Raw genomic sequence first — 16865 nt, 5'->3', positions numbered from 1 at the left:
ACCATGCCCGGCTAATTTTTTGTATTTTTGGTAGAGACGGGGTTTCACTGTGTTAGCCAGGATGGTCTCAATCTCCTGACCTCGTGATCTGCCTGCCTCGGCCTCCCAAAGTGCTGCGATTACAGGCGTGAGCCACCGCGCCCAGCCTACAGGTGTTTTAAATAGTTTGTTGGTTTGCATTTAGCCATTGAAATTTTTATTAGTTTATTTTTTAATGTGCTGAATTTTAGGCTGCCAACAAGATCTTTTCAAAAATTAACTGGGCTTCCTGGAACTCACTAACTTAAGAGTTCTGGCCTCTGTCCCCTTTTTCCCACCCCGACTAACACCAGCACTGATGTTCCCATTGCCACCAGGATGCTGAATGGATAAGCGGTCACATGATCAGAGTGCTGCCTTCCACCTACACCGGGAATGAGTAGGGGATGGTAGCTCCTGGAGAGGCTTCCCCAACAACCCTAGGGTATGTGACTAGGCAGTTTGGGAAGTCAGCCCCAGCCCACCATAATATGAATGCCCAGGACAGGACCATGCCCAAGACAGAGCATGGATTTGGAGAACAAACTCAATATACATTGGGTTCATAAAAACATTGGGCTCAGGGTGGCAATTCCTTGCTGTTAAGCACCTGCGAACATAGCTGACGTGGATTTGCAAGTCACAAGCTTAGGTGTGGAACGTTTGTGAGTCTCTAGCATTTCTGAACTTGTCTTAAGAGCTATCACCTTACTCTGATGACATTCAAAGTGCTTACAGAGGCTTCTGAGACTCCCTACCATGGCTCTGAATTTACTCCGGCTACACAGGCCTCTTGACTGTTCCTTATTTATTTATTTTTTTGAGACGGAGTCTCACTCTGTCACCCAGGCTGGAATGCAGTGGCGCAATCTCAGCTCACTGCAAGCTCCATCTCCCAGGTTCAAGCGATCCTCCTGCTTCAGCCTCCTGAGTAGCTGGGGCTACAGGTGCGCCACCATGACCAGCTAAATTTTTTTGTATTTTTAGTAGAGACAGGGTTTCACCGTGTTGGCCAGGCTGGTCTCGCCTCCTGACCTCAAAAGATCCGCCCACCTTGGCCTGCCAAAGTGCTAGGATTACAGGCGTGAGCCACCGTGCCCAGCCATGACTGTTCCTTAAATACACAGAAGCCTCCTGCCTCAGAGCCTCATTAGCTCTTCCCTCTATCTGGAGTAAGCTTCCCTGGATACTCTCAGGCCTCTCACGAGAGGCTCTCTTCACTCAAGTCTCTGTTTAAGTGTCTCTATCAGAAAGGATGACTCTGTTCATCCTAGCTCAAGTAGCATGCATCGCCCTTGCCCTGAGTTACTTTCTTTGGACCTTTATCTCTACTTATCATTATATTTTGTGCTTGTTTGATTCTTGCCTGTCTCTCTACTAGAATGTTAGCTCATGCAAGTAGGGGCTTTGTTTTGTTCACAGATGGACAGAAATCATGCCTGGCACATACTAGGCGCTCAATGAATATTTGTTGCATTGTTTCACAAAGACTCACCCCATCCTTTTTTTCACTAATGTCTGCTTAGGACTCAGAACAAAATCTAAGGCATCATTTTTCCTCCAGATTCCTCCAGTGACCTTTTCCGGGAATGTGACATTCTACCAGAATGTACTTTGACAATTAAAAACCCCAGCATTTCTACCTAGACTAGTTTTGTCACTGTCCTAATCTTCTTTTTTTTCTATTTCTGACTTGGTCTCATGTTTCTTGGAATTACTCAATAGATGCTCCTATTACTACATTTTTGTTATGAAAGAATAGAATTTTGGCCAGGTGGAGTGGCTCATGCCTGTAATCCCAGCACTTAAGGAGGCCAAGCCAGGTGGATCACCTGAGGCCAGGAGTTTGAGACCAGCCTGACCAACATGGCAAAACCCTGTCTCTACTAAAAATACAAAAATTAACTGGGCATAGTGGCGAGTGCCTGTAATCCCCACTACTCAGGAGGCCGAGGCAGGAAAATTGCTTGAATCCAGGAGGTGGAGGTTGCAGTGAGCTGAGATCTCACCATTGCACTCCAGCCTGGGCGACAGAGTGATACTCCGTCTCAAACAAACAAACAAACAAACAAAAAACAGAATAGAATTTCACCGACAAAAAATCCTTTTTATCTAAGGTCAGACTTACAGATTGCTCTGCACAGTCAGGTTTTCCTTCTGCCTTCTATGTATTGGCACTTTCTTAAATCAAGGTGATATGGTTTGGCTGTGTCCCCACCCAAATCTCATCTTGAATTGTAGCTCCATAATCCTCATGTGTCGTGGGAGGGACCCAGTGGGAAGAATTGAATAATGGGGTTAGGTTTTTCCCATGCTGTTCTCGTGATAGTGAGTAAGTCTCACGAGATCTGATGGTTTTATAAAGGGCAGTTCCCCTGCACAGGCACTCTTGCTTGCTGCCATGTAAGACATGCCTTTGCTCCTCCTTCACCTCCTGCCATGATTGTGAGGCCTCCCCAGCCATGTGGAACTGTGAGTCCATTAAACCTCTTTTCTTTATAAATTACCTGGCCTACAGTATTTCTTCATAGCATATAAAAATGGACTAATACACGAGGCTTTGCCAGCCTCATCTCCCCTCGCCCCTGCCCTGTCTGCCCAAGTCAGTGCCCTCCAGTCTTGTACCTTTCAGATATGGGTTGTGACTTGTGACCCATTAGTGGGTGATATAATTAATTTGGTGACTTGTGAACAGCATTTTAAGAAAAATTGAATAGGAAATACAGAAAATGTGTTTCTTATTGTGATACATGTTCAAGAAAGTTTGAAAGCACTGCTCTGGCCTGTATGGGTCAAAGAAGCTTTAGTACTATTTTTCTCTTTAGTTGCCTTCAGCAGATTCTAGAGGGAGGGGTTTCGGCACTCCTGGCCTCGCACAGTGGGCCCATGGTGGGTTGCAGAAAATGGTCAGTTCTCTTTTAAAATGCTGCCAACGGCAGCACAGGTGGTGGGCACACCTGTTCTTTTAACTGTATCTGTTTCATAAGGCAAGTATACCTGGGACACTGAAACTCTCAGCACCAACACTCCACTCACACCCTGCGCTCAGAGACTTCACCAAACCATCGCATGGCTTCTAGCAGTCTAAGGCCACGTCCCTGGGATGGGCCAGCCCTCTTTTGAGTTGCTGTCTGGAAAAGCTTAAGGGTGTCAAAAGAATTTAGTTTGTTCCACCAACACCTGACAATAGGTTCCTGACCTCTCTTTTTTAGAACATTTACTAAAAAAGGAGGCTTACCATTGTGAATCCTTCCTCTGTCCCTTTGAGCTACTTTGTATGTGTCGCCTACAGCTCAGGAGTGTCTTTCTCAAGGACCCGAAAGCCATTCTCCTCAACGTAATTATCAGGAAGGAGAGAGCCTCTGACTCCCAGGCTCTGTTGGGGGAGAGGATCCTAGCTTCGAGAACTGCCAGCTAGCAGACACAGCTGGCCTCAACACATTGACTCTGCCCAATACTTTGTCATTTTTCACTTCCCTGACTCTAACTGAACCTGCTCACTGCACCTCCTGGCTCCCTTATTCTCCCTTTAAAAGACCCAGTCAGCATCTCTGCACAAATCAGAATAGAGCTCAGCTCTTTCCCCTACTGTCAGCAGTTACTGAACAGAATCTGTTTTCACTGCTTTAACTAATGTCCTGCTTATTTATTTTTATTTTTAAACCATGTATGTACACATGCATATGCACGCACACACACACACACACACGTCTTCTCAAGACAAACGCTGCTTCTCAGAGATAGCTGATTCTTGTCATCCTCATAATCTAGAGTATTTTTCCCTTCCTGTGTTTATCCCCTGTGTCATCTCTAAGTCATAGGTAAAGTTTTACTTAACTGTTCCAGCCTGGTCTTTGATGTTCCTTGGGAAATTAAATGAAGAGTTGTGTACAGGACTCTTTCCTTACAGGGAAGAGTTGGGGCTATGAGTTCCAACTTTCTGTGCCCACTGGGAGCTTCTCCTACTGTCAAATGTGGAGGGATCAGGATTCGTGTTGTGAAGGAGATTTCCAGTTGTCTTACACATCAAAGGCCACCCCTTTTCCCTCTACCCAGCTTTAACTTTCCTAAAGAATTTATAGCCAGGAATTGTCATATTCTGTATCCAGACAGATGAGTAGAGATGGTTGGGCATGAGTTTCAAGGCAGCGTTTCATGTGGGAATCAATAACAAAGCAGACATCTGAATGTGCAAAAAAAAAAAAAAAAAGGAAAATCCCCAGGCGCCAGTAAACAAACATGGAAGTGAAAAACAGAGTAACTGGTAAGCAGCCATGCTGATGGTGGGGAGCCTGGGGAGGGTGGGACCGGACCTGGATTCATCCCCAGCACCAAGAGTCTTCAGTTGTGGCCACATGCACCAACGGAATATGAGGCATGGGGCTACAGAGGGCGGGAGAGAACTGAGTCCTGTATGAAGGCTGCATGTCCAGGGAAAAGGAACTGGTCCAGGAGATGCTATACACCAGCAGGGGGCAGCAGGTGCAGGGGGAGGCGCTAAGAAAAGCTGGGTAGATGCCTGGCCCTGGCCAAACTGCCCAGACTTGAGATGATCACTTAGACCCAGTGGTGAAATTGGAAGGCTCAGCAGCAAAGTTAAGGTCAAAACTCCGTTTGACTCACAGCTGGTGCAGTGGCAGTCAGATCCAGGGCCCAAGATCACTCCAGAATACTCCCCACCAGTGAGGGAGCTGGGTCTGTGATTTCCAAGGGTTTCCACCAAGAACTCCTAAGGCAGAACATCTAGTTCTTGGGAGGCCCAGAGGGAAAGATCTGAAGCTATTCATGGGACCCCAGACTTCTTTAAAGGCTTCAGTTTTCCTTTTCAAATACGTAGGACTCTTGCATTATAACCAAAACTAACTAAATCGATAACAGGGTTTCCAGTGATTAGAGGGAAGTCTCATACCCCAAGTTACATGCGCCCCAATTTGAGAAGCAAAGACCAGGGAGAGCTTCAGAGACAACACAGGAACAATGGTGGAGGCGGGCTAAGAGGTCAGGCCTGTAATCAAAAACCTAGAAGGGGGTCTCCTGTATGAAGAGATGAGGCCAGGCAAGAGGAGAGTCACGCAGTTTGCATGTGGGTTAGTAAAAGCTTGTTCAGCAAGGCAATGCATCTTTAGGGAGGGAAAAACTGTCTACCATTTGACATTCCATAAATCAAACCTGGTGAATTTTAACCTATGAACTTATCTAAAGTCCCATGAACCAACTAAAAGGTTTTAAATTTCCACCTTCTAAATTAATTTCTGTTCAGACACCACTTATTTATATAAACCAAAAACGGCAAAAAAAAAAAAAAAATCACTTCATGATTGTATATAACACATTTGCATCTGTTCTGTGCATATTTTATTGAATAAATAAAAACTTAATTGGTTTGGTTTTTAAAACCTATAAACAATATCCTTAGTTTGATCACTGAAAATATACAACTTTATGTAACCAAAATGCTTAAAGGATTTTGTTCACCGAGTGTTGGCTATTTATACCTATACATATGAAAATCTGACCTGTCAAAACTGGTTTTGCAGTAGCCATATTTGAGATATATGTGGATTTCTATAAAAGTTGACTCTTCAAATTATGAGATCTAATACAACACCCAGGTATTAAGGGAAAAAATGATTTTGCAACTCCAAGTTGGGACTTACATAAGAAATCACTGTGGTGTTATCAACCTTAAAAATTCTATTGAGTGCTTTCATTTTTCAAAATAAAACAGGACAAGTAAATAACAACAATACCTCAAAAACTTCCATAAATGGCTAAGCTATACTATTTTACAGCTACAAGAACATGATGTTTGTATTTCCCTGAGAGCATAGTTTGCTTTGAGTTCAATGACACAGTGTATGTGTATGTGTGTGTTTTCCGAAGCCATTGAGACCAGAATAGATGAAAGCTAAGAAGAGAACATGAATCTGCTGGTGTTCTGATAAGCTTAGTACCCTGCCTGTTTCAGATCAACCTTGGCAACTGGAGTCCCTCAACCTCATCTACAGATTCCGCTCCACCAAAGACTCTGGGCCACCTTCCCTCTAGGACAGGAGACGCAGCTGAGCAGCTCAGAGGCCCCACAGCAAGTTGGCCCAAATGCTGTGCCCGCTCTAACTCATGCCTCTGCTCTAAGAAGTGGGTTCCTTCCTTATTTCCTTGCCTGGAATTCTCCCTTACCCTTATTCTCCCTTACCCTTCTTGGGACTAGAGTCAAGCTCACAAACTCCAGGGCCTCCGATATCATTTTCCAGACCTGCACCCTTGGAACCTGACCTCCTCCTACCCCATCTTCTTCCCAGCCAGGGGTGCTCTGTCCACTCGCAGGCCCTGCCTCAATCTCCAGTCTGCTGAGCCAGAACATCCTGCCATGTCCTGCCTGAGTCCGAGGGTTGTCCCTGGGTTAATTCTCAGCTTGGTTTTCCCCCTACTGATGGTGTGGGTTATAACAGTTACCTTCCTGCAAATGTGTTTGTCTTTATTTCTTAGAATGAATTTTAGATTTTAGAAGCTCTCATCCCTGGCTAGTGGCTAGAAGCTAAAATCCTGATGACTATACTTAAGTTTCCCCCAAATGACTTGAACTTTCTTTCTCGAAGAGCTACAGACTGGCAGCTTCAAATACAGAACCCTCAATCTTCTAACAAGGTGTATCTGTTCCCTACCCCATGTCATTATTAGGACTCCCCATTTCCTGAGTGTCAGCTACATGAAATTTTCCACAATTCACCTGCATATCTGGTGTTGTAAAAAATCATAAAGAGTGCTTCCATGATTCATTTAGGTATTCTGATGTAGTCCAGAAACTTGGGTCCTACATTTAGAATCAGGTTTATAGCACAGAAATCCCAAATCCTCACTTTCCCAGCATAGGGTTGACCTGCTGATGGGCACGAAGTTTGCCAATGGGTCTTATCAAAGGACCACCATCTGCTCCCTGAAAAGACAAACATGTAAGCAATGGCCACTGGTTGACTTTACTGCACAGCTTACCACCATGACCCCCTGAAAGGCAATCAAGACTTGGATCCAGCCTCATCACTTCATATACATCTCATTTTTAGCTAACTTGAAGAAAAGAAAAACAAAAATATTAACTGGTGGCCTATTTACCCATATCGAGTGTCCAGCATGGAGATTTGCCATTCATGGGTGTCCTCATGGCTTGGCAGATATGAAGCACTCCATGAATGTTTGCTGAATTGAACTAGATTACATTGTTACATCGTTTCAGTTGGGAGCTTCCTGATGGTTATTATAGTGCTCATGAGTCAGCCATAGTTTGTTCTAAAATTCCACAAATATGCTTCTATTAGCCTGTGTTACTTTCCACAGCAGAGAGCTGAACTGTCATGCCTCTAAGGCACAGAGCCTTTCACACACCAACATACATTTATATTTATCTTCAATAATCTGGCACAAACAGAAATCTCACCTGTAATTTTTCAAGTTTTTGCAATCTGTTTCAAATATTAGCTTCTTCTAACCATGACTGTTTAATGAAAATTAAGTTCACTGTCAACTCTAATAACTCTAACTTCCCAAACGGCTGAGAAGAACAAGCCACACTGGACATGAAATAAAACTCTATAAAGAGAATTGAAATCATATGATGAAAATAAAGTCCATTGGGTAATGCAGTTACTATGTTGTTATCATTGTTGCTTTTTAAATACAGCGTATGAAACAGGATCTCTTAACCTGTTTCTCCAGCTTGGGGATTACAATGAATTTCCAGTGAGCTCATTTGAAAGCTCTAGCTCTTACAGTGAAGGACAGATTCTGTTCTTTAAGTCACAATTGAGCTACACTGATCAAAAAAACAACTAGAAGTGCTTTTTAAAAGTCCTGAAAACGAAGGCTTCAGGAGGATGGGGTATCAGGAAGGTGGACCTAAATCACTGTCCAAAAACTAGAAAGTGTACCATCAAGGAGAATCTGTCGTTCCTGTGGAGGCCAGCTGTGTTCAGGTGTTTACTTTTTTAAATAAAACAGTAGTTTAAGTCTCTAGAAACATCTTTTCTAAATTGCAGTACAACTGATGAACACTAAGAGGCCAGGGCACCAGACTGTGCTAAAGGTACAATTCTGTCTGGTAATGACAGTTCTGGTCCAAAATGGGCCATCTTATGATCATTAAAAAAAAAAAAAGGCCGGTTCCATGGCTCACGCCTGTAATCCCCACACTTTGGGAGGCCGAGGAGGGCGGATCACAAGGTCAGGCGTTCAAGACCAGCTTGGCCAAGATGGTGAAACCCCGTCTCTACTAAAACTACAAAAATTAGCTGGGTGTGGTGGCAGGTGCCTGTAATCCCAGCTACTCAGGAGGCTGAGGCAGGAGAATCACTTGAACCAGGGCGACAGAGGTTGTAGTGAGCCAAGATCATGCCATTGCACTCCAGCCTGGGCGACTTCATCTCAAAAAAAAAAAAAAAAAGACAGAACACAAGTATTTCATCTTTCATCTCTTTCAAAGCAAACAGGCCTTCCCAAACCCATCCCCCAGACCTTTCAAGTGGAAGAACCTATGAGATATTCTTGGCAAGGAGCCCAAATGACTCCTTGGTTTAAATTTTGGTAAAGGGTGGGGATGAGGGAGGATGCAGAATAAAAAAGAAAAGGAAAGAAAACAGGAAACCTTTATTTCCCTGCCGTGCTGAGTGAATCTTTTAGCAGACTTGCCGAAACAAGAAGTGAGCCAAGTTTTTTTGTCTTTGTTTTTGTTTTTGTTTTTGAGATAGAGTTTCACTTTTGTTGCCTGGGCTGCAGTGCAGTGTCACGATCTCGGCTCACTGCAACCTCCACCTCCCAAGTTCAGGTGATCCTCCTGCCTCAGCCTCCTGAGTAGCTGGAATTACAGGCGCCTGCCACTGCACCAGGCTAATTTTGTATTTTCAGTAGAGACGGGGGGTCTCACCATGTTGGCCAGGCTGGTCTCGAACTCCTGACCTCAGGTCATCCACCCGCCTTGGCCTCCCATAGTGTGGGATTACAGGCGTGAGCCACCACGCCTGGCATGAGCCAGGTTTTGTTTTTGGTTTTTTGTTTGTTTTTCCTGCCTGAGATACGCAGCGTGGTGGAAGGAGCATTGACTTCGGAGCTGAAAGACCTGGGTTTTAGACTCCTGGGGTAGCTACTTGCTATCTGAGTGATCAGGGGCATGCCACTTAGCCTCTGTGAAACTCTGTTCCCTCACCTGTAAACTAGAAGTGATAAGAGCCACTCACCAGGTTAAATGAACCCATACAAGGAAGTGCCTGGCACAGAAGCCAGCATAGGGTGGGTGGGTCCTGAATACTAAATATTACTCTTCCTCACCTCCCCTCCTGAGGTAGGTCATGAAACATTCCTGGCCAGTCTCAAGTGACCCCAAATTGTGACTTCCAAGGTTCTCCCAAAGTGAGTCAAGGGGATCCCCTGACGCATGGCCTCAAACTCGAGCCTGCAGCCTGAAGTGGGGCTGGAGGAGGGTGAGAGGTGAGGCAGGCACGCTGAGGATCGGGGGGGCTCTCCAGCTCCCCATCCTGCTGTCAGACAGACACTGCTCCAGGCACGATCCTGCGGATGTGCGTGTACGACTTCCTGATGGTGACACTGCCGTGGTGCGACACACCCCGGGGCAGGACACACTCCTCTGTCAGTTTCTGGGCCTCGGGGTCCCAGCACAGCACCGTGGCGATAACCTCGTTCTTCTCGTCCCGCCCGCCGGTGATGTAGAGCCGGTTGTTGCAGGGTGCGATTCCGCAGCTGGCCCGCTCGTGGCTGAGCTGGGTCACCAGGCACCAGCTGTCTTCCAGGGGGCTGTAGGCATACAGCGCCCTCATGGCCCCACCTGAAGAGAGGGAGGAAACTCTGTGGGCATCGCTCCATTTTTCTGGGTTCTTCCCTCTTAACCACTAAAATTCAATTTCTGGTTAGGCCAAGTCTACCCTCTTGCCAAGAGAAACAGTCGATTGACGGCTCTTCTGAAAGCCAGAGTGGGTCCTAGGGGCAGTGAGTTGCCAGCAGTGGAGACACCGCGACACACCCTTGACGCGCTGCAGCCAAGCGCTAATCAGATTCTAAGTCATTCAGATCAATAAGAAGCCATTACTCACCAACGACATAGATGCGGTCCCGGAAACTCACTGCATTGATGCATTTGGCCTCCACCGGCATGGCCGCCTTCAAACTCCACTTGTTGGTGGAAGGGTCATAACACTGAGTCTTGTCTGTGGCCAGTTTCCCATTGGGCCCTCCTCCAATCACATAGAGCTTCTTCTTATGGCTGGTGGCTGCAAAGGAACTGACATGGACAAGGAGGGGTGCAGCCTGTAGAGGCACAGGGCACAAGAAGAAGCTGTCAGTCATGCTGCCCAGATTGCTGCAGTAACTCCCAGGATACAGGACAGAGCTCCAGGACACAGAACTGGGCATCGTTTGCCTAAAGTCACAAGGCCTGTAGGCTTGAATCCTCTGAAGACACAGCAAGAATGAAAGCATGCATTTCTCACCCTCCCTCCAGGCTCCACGCAAGCTACAGCAAGCTGTGTGTTGGGATATGCCACACTCTCCCAGAATCCAGCTCTCAGGGAAGGAGGAGTATAGGTAAGAATAAGTTTATACAGATGAAATCAGCCAGTGTTGGAGGAAAATGATGTTTTATACATGCATATTCATATACGTTCATGTGCTCATCCACTCAAAAAATATCTATGGAGTGCCTACTATGTACCAGCATTGATTTTCCTTGGTGCTTATATCTAGGAAGAAAAGCTGGTATACGGGTTTGAGGTGGCCACAGGTAAGCAGACTCTTCCATTATAGGGTAGCACTGAGGATTCTGAGATTAAGTCAGACGTGTGCTTCTACCCTATGAACCCCAGGACACTAAAGGAGACTTCCAAGAGCCTCTTGCCCATTTATTTGCAGGATCCTTTTAGATCATGGAGCAGCTCTGTGATCGGGCTTGTTTTGAGAAGATCTTAGGTACGCTCCCCATAAATGTTAAGGGCTCTCAATATAGCACTTTTCAGGCTGACAGTCTTGGCTAGATGTGTTGACCTGGCAACCTTTGCTTGTGCCTACAATGACTGTGTTGTACACTCCATTAAGCTGGAACATGCTTGGACATCTGATCTGATAAGGAAAAAGAAAATTAGAAATTGGGAATAACTTGGAAATGAGATGAGGTGGCTTTTCTTTTCCTGAGTCTGATATACACCTGAGGTTGCATTGATAAGTCTGACATGCAGGGCTGCAAGTGGCTCATCATCAATGGGAAAATAAAGAAGGGATGACTTCTAACATGACCAAATACTCTGGGTTCATAAACGGTATAGTAAAGTGATCCGCATGTGTCCAGTGCGGAGAATAGGAGACAAGGCATCTGAGGAGACAAGACTCTACGTCAAGACATGCAGACCAAGAGATCTCCCATCTAAGGACAGGGTGAGCCTCCGTCCACATCTGGAATTCTGTCCAAATTAGGACAGGTGCCCACACAGACCTTCACCACTTGGAAGGACACTGTTTCTGTGATTTGATCAGTGATACTGAAGCAATAGCTCCTAGGAGGAGGGAAGCTCAGAGCCACCAAAAATGTTCTCCTTGGGAGTAAAGTGATCAGAAAGCTGGCCACCATGGTAGGCATGTTCCAAAGCTTTCTAAAAAAGCATTGAAGTAATAATACAGGCAGTTACTGGTAGAAATCGTCTCCTATACCTCTGACCAGCAGTTGTGAAAGGGGTCGTAGGTCTCCACGTTGTTGATTCTCTGTAAGCCGTCGAAGCCTCCAATAACATAAACCTTGCCACCCAATACCACCATCTTATGCCTCCAGCGGCCTATGTTTAAATACTCAATCTGAATCCACTTGTTGATCGAAGAATTATATTTCCAAACATCATGCTGTGTTTCTTTGCCACCTGCAAGAGATACAAAGCATTTAAGAAACCATCAGATGCGTCAGAAATACAGCTTCTCCCATAATATCCCACATATCCAAAAGTGCCAAGTCCCCAGACCAGCCGTACCCTGAGGGGAGATGTAAGAAACCCGGCTAGTGTGTGCTGTCTGGCAGGGGAGATGAGGCAAACGCAGGGGAACAGGGAGAGACAGAAGGGATGATGTACCACACTGTGTCATGTGCCACCTCAGTGCTGTGAGAGTTCAGAGAAGAGGTGGCTAAGTGAGCAGGGCCCCAAGAAGGCTTCAGGGGGGCAGGATCCAAGCCAGCCTGGGTGGGTAGGGGCCAGAGGGAGTCTGGACTCAGTGTTTGCGCTCACAAGGAGCAGGAAGCAAGGCTGGGCGGGGACAGTGGGGTTTGTGCAGAAGGCAAATTACATGGCAGCTTAAGTTCTATGTTTACTTAATTATTTAAACAAAAAAGCAAAGATACAGACCTGGAAAAATCACTAAGAAATCGTACAACATTCTCTTGGTGTGTCTCTCTGATCTGTATAAAAAGGTCAGTGGGATTTATCCTATTTCTAAATTAATTTTTGTTATAAAAGTACGAGATGCTCACAATAGATCATTTGAGAGTGATCTGGTAAATATTTTCTTGAAGACAACGCTCTTAAAAAACAGAAAATAAGTAATTCAGCAGCTGGGGAAAGAGACAAAGACAAAGGAGAACTGCCTTTTTTGGTGATTTTAATCAAATATTTAACAGCTTTGTGTTTCCATTTTCCCATCAGCATAGAGTACTGCCAACTACTTAAAGCAAAGATTTACTTTCCAGACTTACATCTGTGCAACAGTGGAGAAGTGAACATTACTGACCACATTCTGTGTCGGGTGTTTCTCTAGTGCAGAACCCGGAAGTGGGTTTTCTAAGTCAAAGGCATGTGCACCCTGAGTTTTTATAGGTGCAGCCAAGGCACGCTCCGCAGCTGTGCTGGTTGACTTTTCCTCATACCCAAGTTTTGTTGGTGGTGGTAGTTTTGTTTTCTGCCTTTCTTTTCTTTTTTTTTTTTTTAAGTCTGATGGAGAAAAACTCTGTCAGTTTGGTTTTCCCTTACTACGAGGGAAGTGGAGCTTCCTCTGCCTTGAATCTTTTGTTCATATGCTTTGGCCATTTTTCTTTGGGTGGGGTACCTTTCAAAGGTCTCCATTTATTCAAAACATTGATCCTATTTAGGTAGTGTCAAAAAGTATAAATATAAAATAACTGTAAATTTTCAAAGAAATATATGCAAACTTTATTAAAACCTATGATTTTATTTTAGGACTAAAAAAAAAAAAAAAACCAAGAAAGCATATGGTGTGCATAAATGATAAATGAGAAGACACCTTATTGTGAAGATGTCAACCCTCCCTAGGTTAATCTATATACTCAGTGCCTTCAGGACTTTTGGGGGGAACTTGATGAGATAATTCTAAATTTCACTGGGAAGAGTAAGTTTGGAAAAATTTCTAAGAAACTTTTGAAAAAGAAAAGTGAAGAAGGAGGCTTTCCTTATCAAGTATTAAAATATACAAAAAAGCTAACCTAATACAAACAGTGCAGTACTAGACAAACTGTTCAGTTAAAAACAAGAGCACAAAAACAGACTAAAATATATACAGATCATTAAATAAATGTTATTAGAACAACTGGTTGTTCATTTGGATAAAAATTAAGTTAGATACTTATTTTACATTACATTTAAAATAAAATTCAAATGTTACTGCTATAGAAGTAACTGGAGAATGTATAGGATATTATGTTAATGGCCTTGGGGTTAGGAGGGGTTTTCTAAGCGTGACATGAAATGTGGAATTGTATAGGAAAGAAAACAAGTATATAAATATAAAGTTAAAAAACAGCCACAGTCTAGGAGAAAATATTTGCAACACAAATAGCAAAGGATATATAATTAGAGCTCCAAAAAATTACTAAGAAAAAGACAAAAACTGATAGGAACTGTCAAAGAGTATAAATAGATAATTTTAAAAAATAAATCCAATTATCTGGTAAATATATAAACTATGCTCAACCTCACTAATGACCTAGGAGTATAAATTCAAACATTCTAGTCTATTAAAAATTTAAATGACTAACAATAGAAATCGTGAGCAAGGATATAGAAAACGGGCACTGTCACTCATCACTGATTGGACTGTTAAATTGGTACAACTTTTCTGTAGGACGATTTCACAATATATACAAAATTCTCAATTCACATATGACCACTTCCAGGAAACTTTCCAAGTAGCAGCACAAGTATGAAAAAATATGTGTCTAAGAATGCCTACTGCAGTATTTTTTAAGGAGATTTAAAAAAAAAGAAAGCTAAAAAAATTATGGTTTATCCATTTGGTAGACTGCCATATAGCTGGTAAAAAAAATAACAGTAGTGATAATACTGGCCAGCGTAATTAAGCTCCCATGATGTGCTTTTCAAGAGTAACTACATCACTTAATATGTATATCCATTAAACCAACATGTCATCATGTCCAGATGATATTGTTAATTGAAGTACAAGTTTCTATTGATTTAACTGTATATAACAAGCATGCTTTCAGGTGTTGCTTGTATCATTAAAAAGTGAACAATAAATTTATGACAAAAGAATAACATGTGGGCTGGGCACAGTGGCTTACACCTGTAATCCCAGCACTTTGGGAGCCTGAGGTGGGAGGATCACCTGAAGTCAGGAGTTCAACACCAGCCTGGCCAACATGGTGAAATTCTGTCTCTACTTAAAATACAAAAAAAATTGGGCCAGGCGCGGTGGCTCACGCCTGTAATCCCAACACTTTGGGAGACCAAAGCAGGCAGATCACCTGAGGTCAGGAGTTTGAGATCAGCCTGTCAATATGGTGAATCCCCCGTCTCTACCAAAAATACAAAAATTAGCCAGGCATGTTGGTGGGCACCTGTAATCCCAGCACTTTGGGAGGCCGAAGTGGGTGGATAACCTGAGGTCAGGAGTTTGAGACCAGCCTGGCCAACATGGTGAAACCCCTTCTCTACCAAAGATACAAAAATTGGCCAGGCATGATGGCACGTGCCTGTAATCCCAGCTACTCAGGAGGCTGAGGCAGGAGAATTGCTGGAACCTGGGAGGCAGAGGTTGCAGTGAGCCGAGATCTCTCCATGGCACTCCAGCCTGGACAACAGTGAGACTCCATCTCAAGAAAAAAAAAGAAAGAAAGAAAGAAAAAGAATAACACGTGTAGTATATGTGACAAAGACTGACTATGATGACCACACCTGTTGATCCCTCCTGGGCACATAGCTAAACTACATTTCCCAGCCCCCTGCACCTAGACGGGGTGAGGGGAGGGTAAGGGAGGTCATGTCGCTAGTTTTTGCCAATGGAGCGTGAGCAAAATCAATGGCCCTTCCAGGCTGAGGCTTTTGTGAGCAGGTGTGACTTCTCAACTCCCTCAGCGTTTTTCTCATCCCTAAATCAAGTCCACATGTAGGAAGAAGCAGTGTCACAAGATGGCAGGATCCTAGGCCCCTGAATACCTGAATGGAGCAGACCGTCCTCCCCCTGACCCCTGCATACTATTGTGTTAATTCACTGAGACTTAGGATTTGTAACAGCAGCTAAAATTATTTACCCTGAGCAAATAGAAAATAATTTTTGTAAAAAATGAAAACCCATAGAATTGTGATGGCACAGAGAAACTGCCCTATTTTACTTTACTTGCTCTGCGTTGTTTGGATCTTCTACAACAATTAAGGCCGGGCGTGGTGGCTCACACCTGTAATCCCAGCACTTTGGGAGGCTGAGGCGGGTGGATCACAAGGTCAGGAGTGCAAGACCAGCCTGACCAACACAGTGAAACCCTGACTGCACTAAAAATACAAAAATTAGCCAGATGTGGTGCCACACACCTGTAATCCTAGCTACTTGGGAGGCTGAGGCAGGAGAATCGCTTGAACATGGGAGCTGGAGGTTGCAGTGAGCTGAGATCATGCCACTGCACTCCAGCCTGGGCAACGGAGCTAGACTCCGTCTCAAAAAAAAAAAAAATTAAAAAAAATTTCTGCAAGATGAAAAGAAAGCTAGAACCTAATCAACGATATGAATGCATCCAAAGGACGACCTGTCCTTGATTTTGGAGGAAACACGCTCTGGGGTGCTGCTTTCCTCTCAACAAGTTCAGATTCGAGAAAAGCCTGTAAGAAAGGGGAAGGGAAGCTTGTCTCCTTCCTTAGGGTCCCAGGGAGAGCCAAGTGGCTTTGATGTGATGGGGAGAGCGTGGTCGTTAGGCTCAGAACTTGGGTTGAAGTCCTGCCTGACACCTACCCAGTGTGCGACCTTAGGTATGTTCAAGAATCTTTCTGCGCCTCTGTTTTCTCCTACCCTAAAAACCCCTATCTTACAGAGCTGATGTGAGAGGCAAACAATTAAATGTTATTAAAGTATAAATGTATCTACTCAGTAAAGATGGTTGAGACTGTGTCATTCAATAAATATTTACTGAACATTTACCCGGAGGTCAGGCACAGTGCTAGGTACAGGGGCTATAGTGTTACCCCTCATGGAACTTCAGGTCTAATGGGAAAGACAGACACAAAGTAACTACCAATACTGAAGCAAACATTTTCCTCATGAAAAAGTATTGGGTCCTACTGAAGTATACCCAAGTACAACCTAATAAACATGGGAGGGGTCAGGTTTGGGGGAAGAGCAGACGTGTTTACTCATTACTGAATTCCCACTGCGTAGCTCAGGGGCCTATGCCTATAGCAGACACTGAATAAACCCTTACCACTTTCCCTCTTCTTTTTCCGTGAAGGACTGGACTTGTCTGCCTCCTCTCTAGGTTTTCTATTAATGCTGGCCAGACAAGGTGGCTCACGCCTGTAATCCCAGCACTTTGGGAGGCCGAGGCCCGTGGATCACCTGTCGTCAGGAGTTCA

General features: G+C 44.3%; 1 protein-coding gene across 1 annotated transcript in view; it reads right to left on the bottom strand.

Moving 5' to 3' along the window:
• Positions 1-7593: 7593 nt before the first annotated feature.
• Positions 7594-16865, bottom strand: part of KLHL6 (kelch-like family member 6) — an 81606-nt gene continuing 72334 nt past the window's right edge. Inside the window, exons 5-7 of the mRNA XM_011986146.1 lie at positions 11722-11924; positions 10116-10329; positions 7594-9850 (exon numbers count right to left, since the gene is read on the bottom strand). Of these exons, the coding sequence (XP_011841536.1) occupies positions 9549-9850; positions 10116-10329; positions 11722-11924 (719 nt within the window). The 3' untranslated portion in view covers positions 7594-9548. The remainder of the gene's footprint in view (positions 9851-10115; positions 10330-11721; positions 11925-16865) is intronic.

The sequence above is a fragment of the Mandrillus leucophaeus genome, unplaced genomic scaffold (assembly GCF_000951045.1).
Source record: "Mandrillus leucophaeus isolate KB7577 unplaced genomic scaffold, Mleu.le_1.0 Scaffold295, whole genome shotgun sequence".
NCBI classification, from domain to species: Eukaryota; Metazoa; Chordata; class Mammalia; order Primates; family Cercopithecidae; genus Mandrillus; species Mandrillus leucophaeus.
Note: the sequence above shows the minus strand (reverse complement) of the source record. Positions and strands in the feature narration are given on the sequence as shown.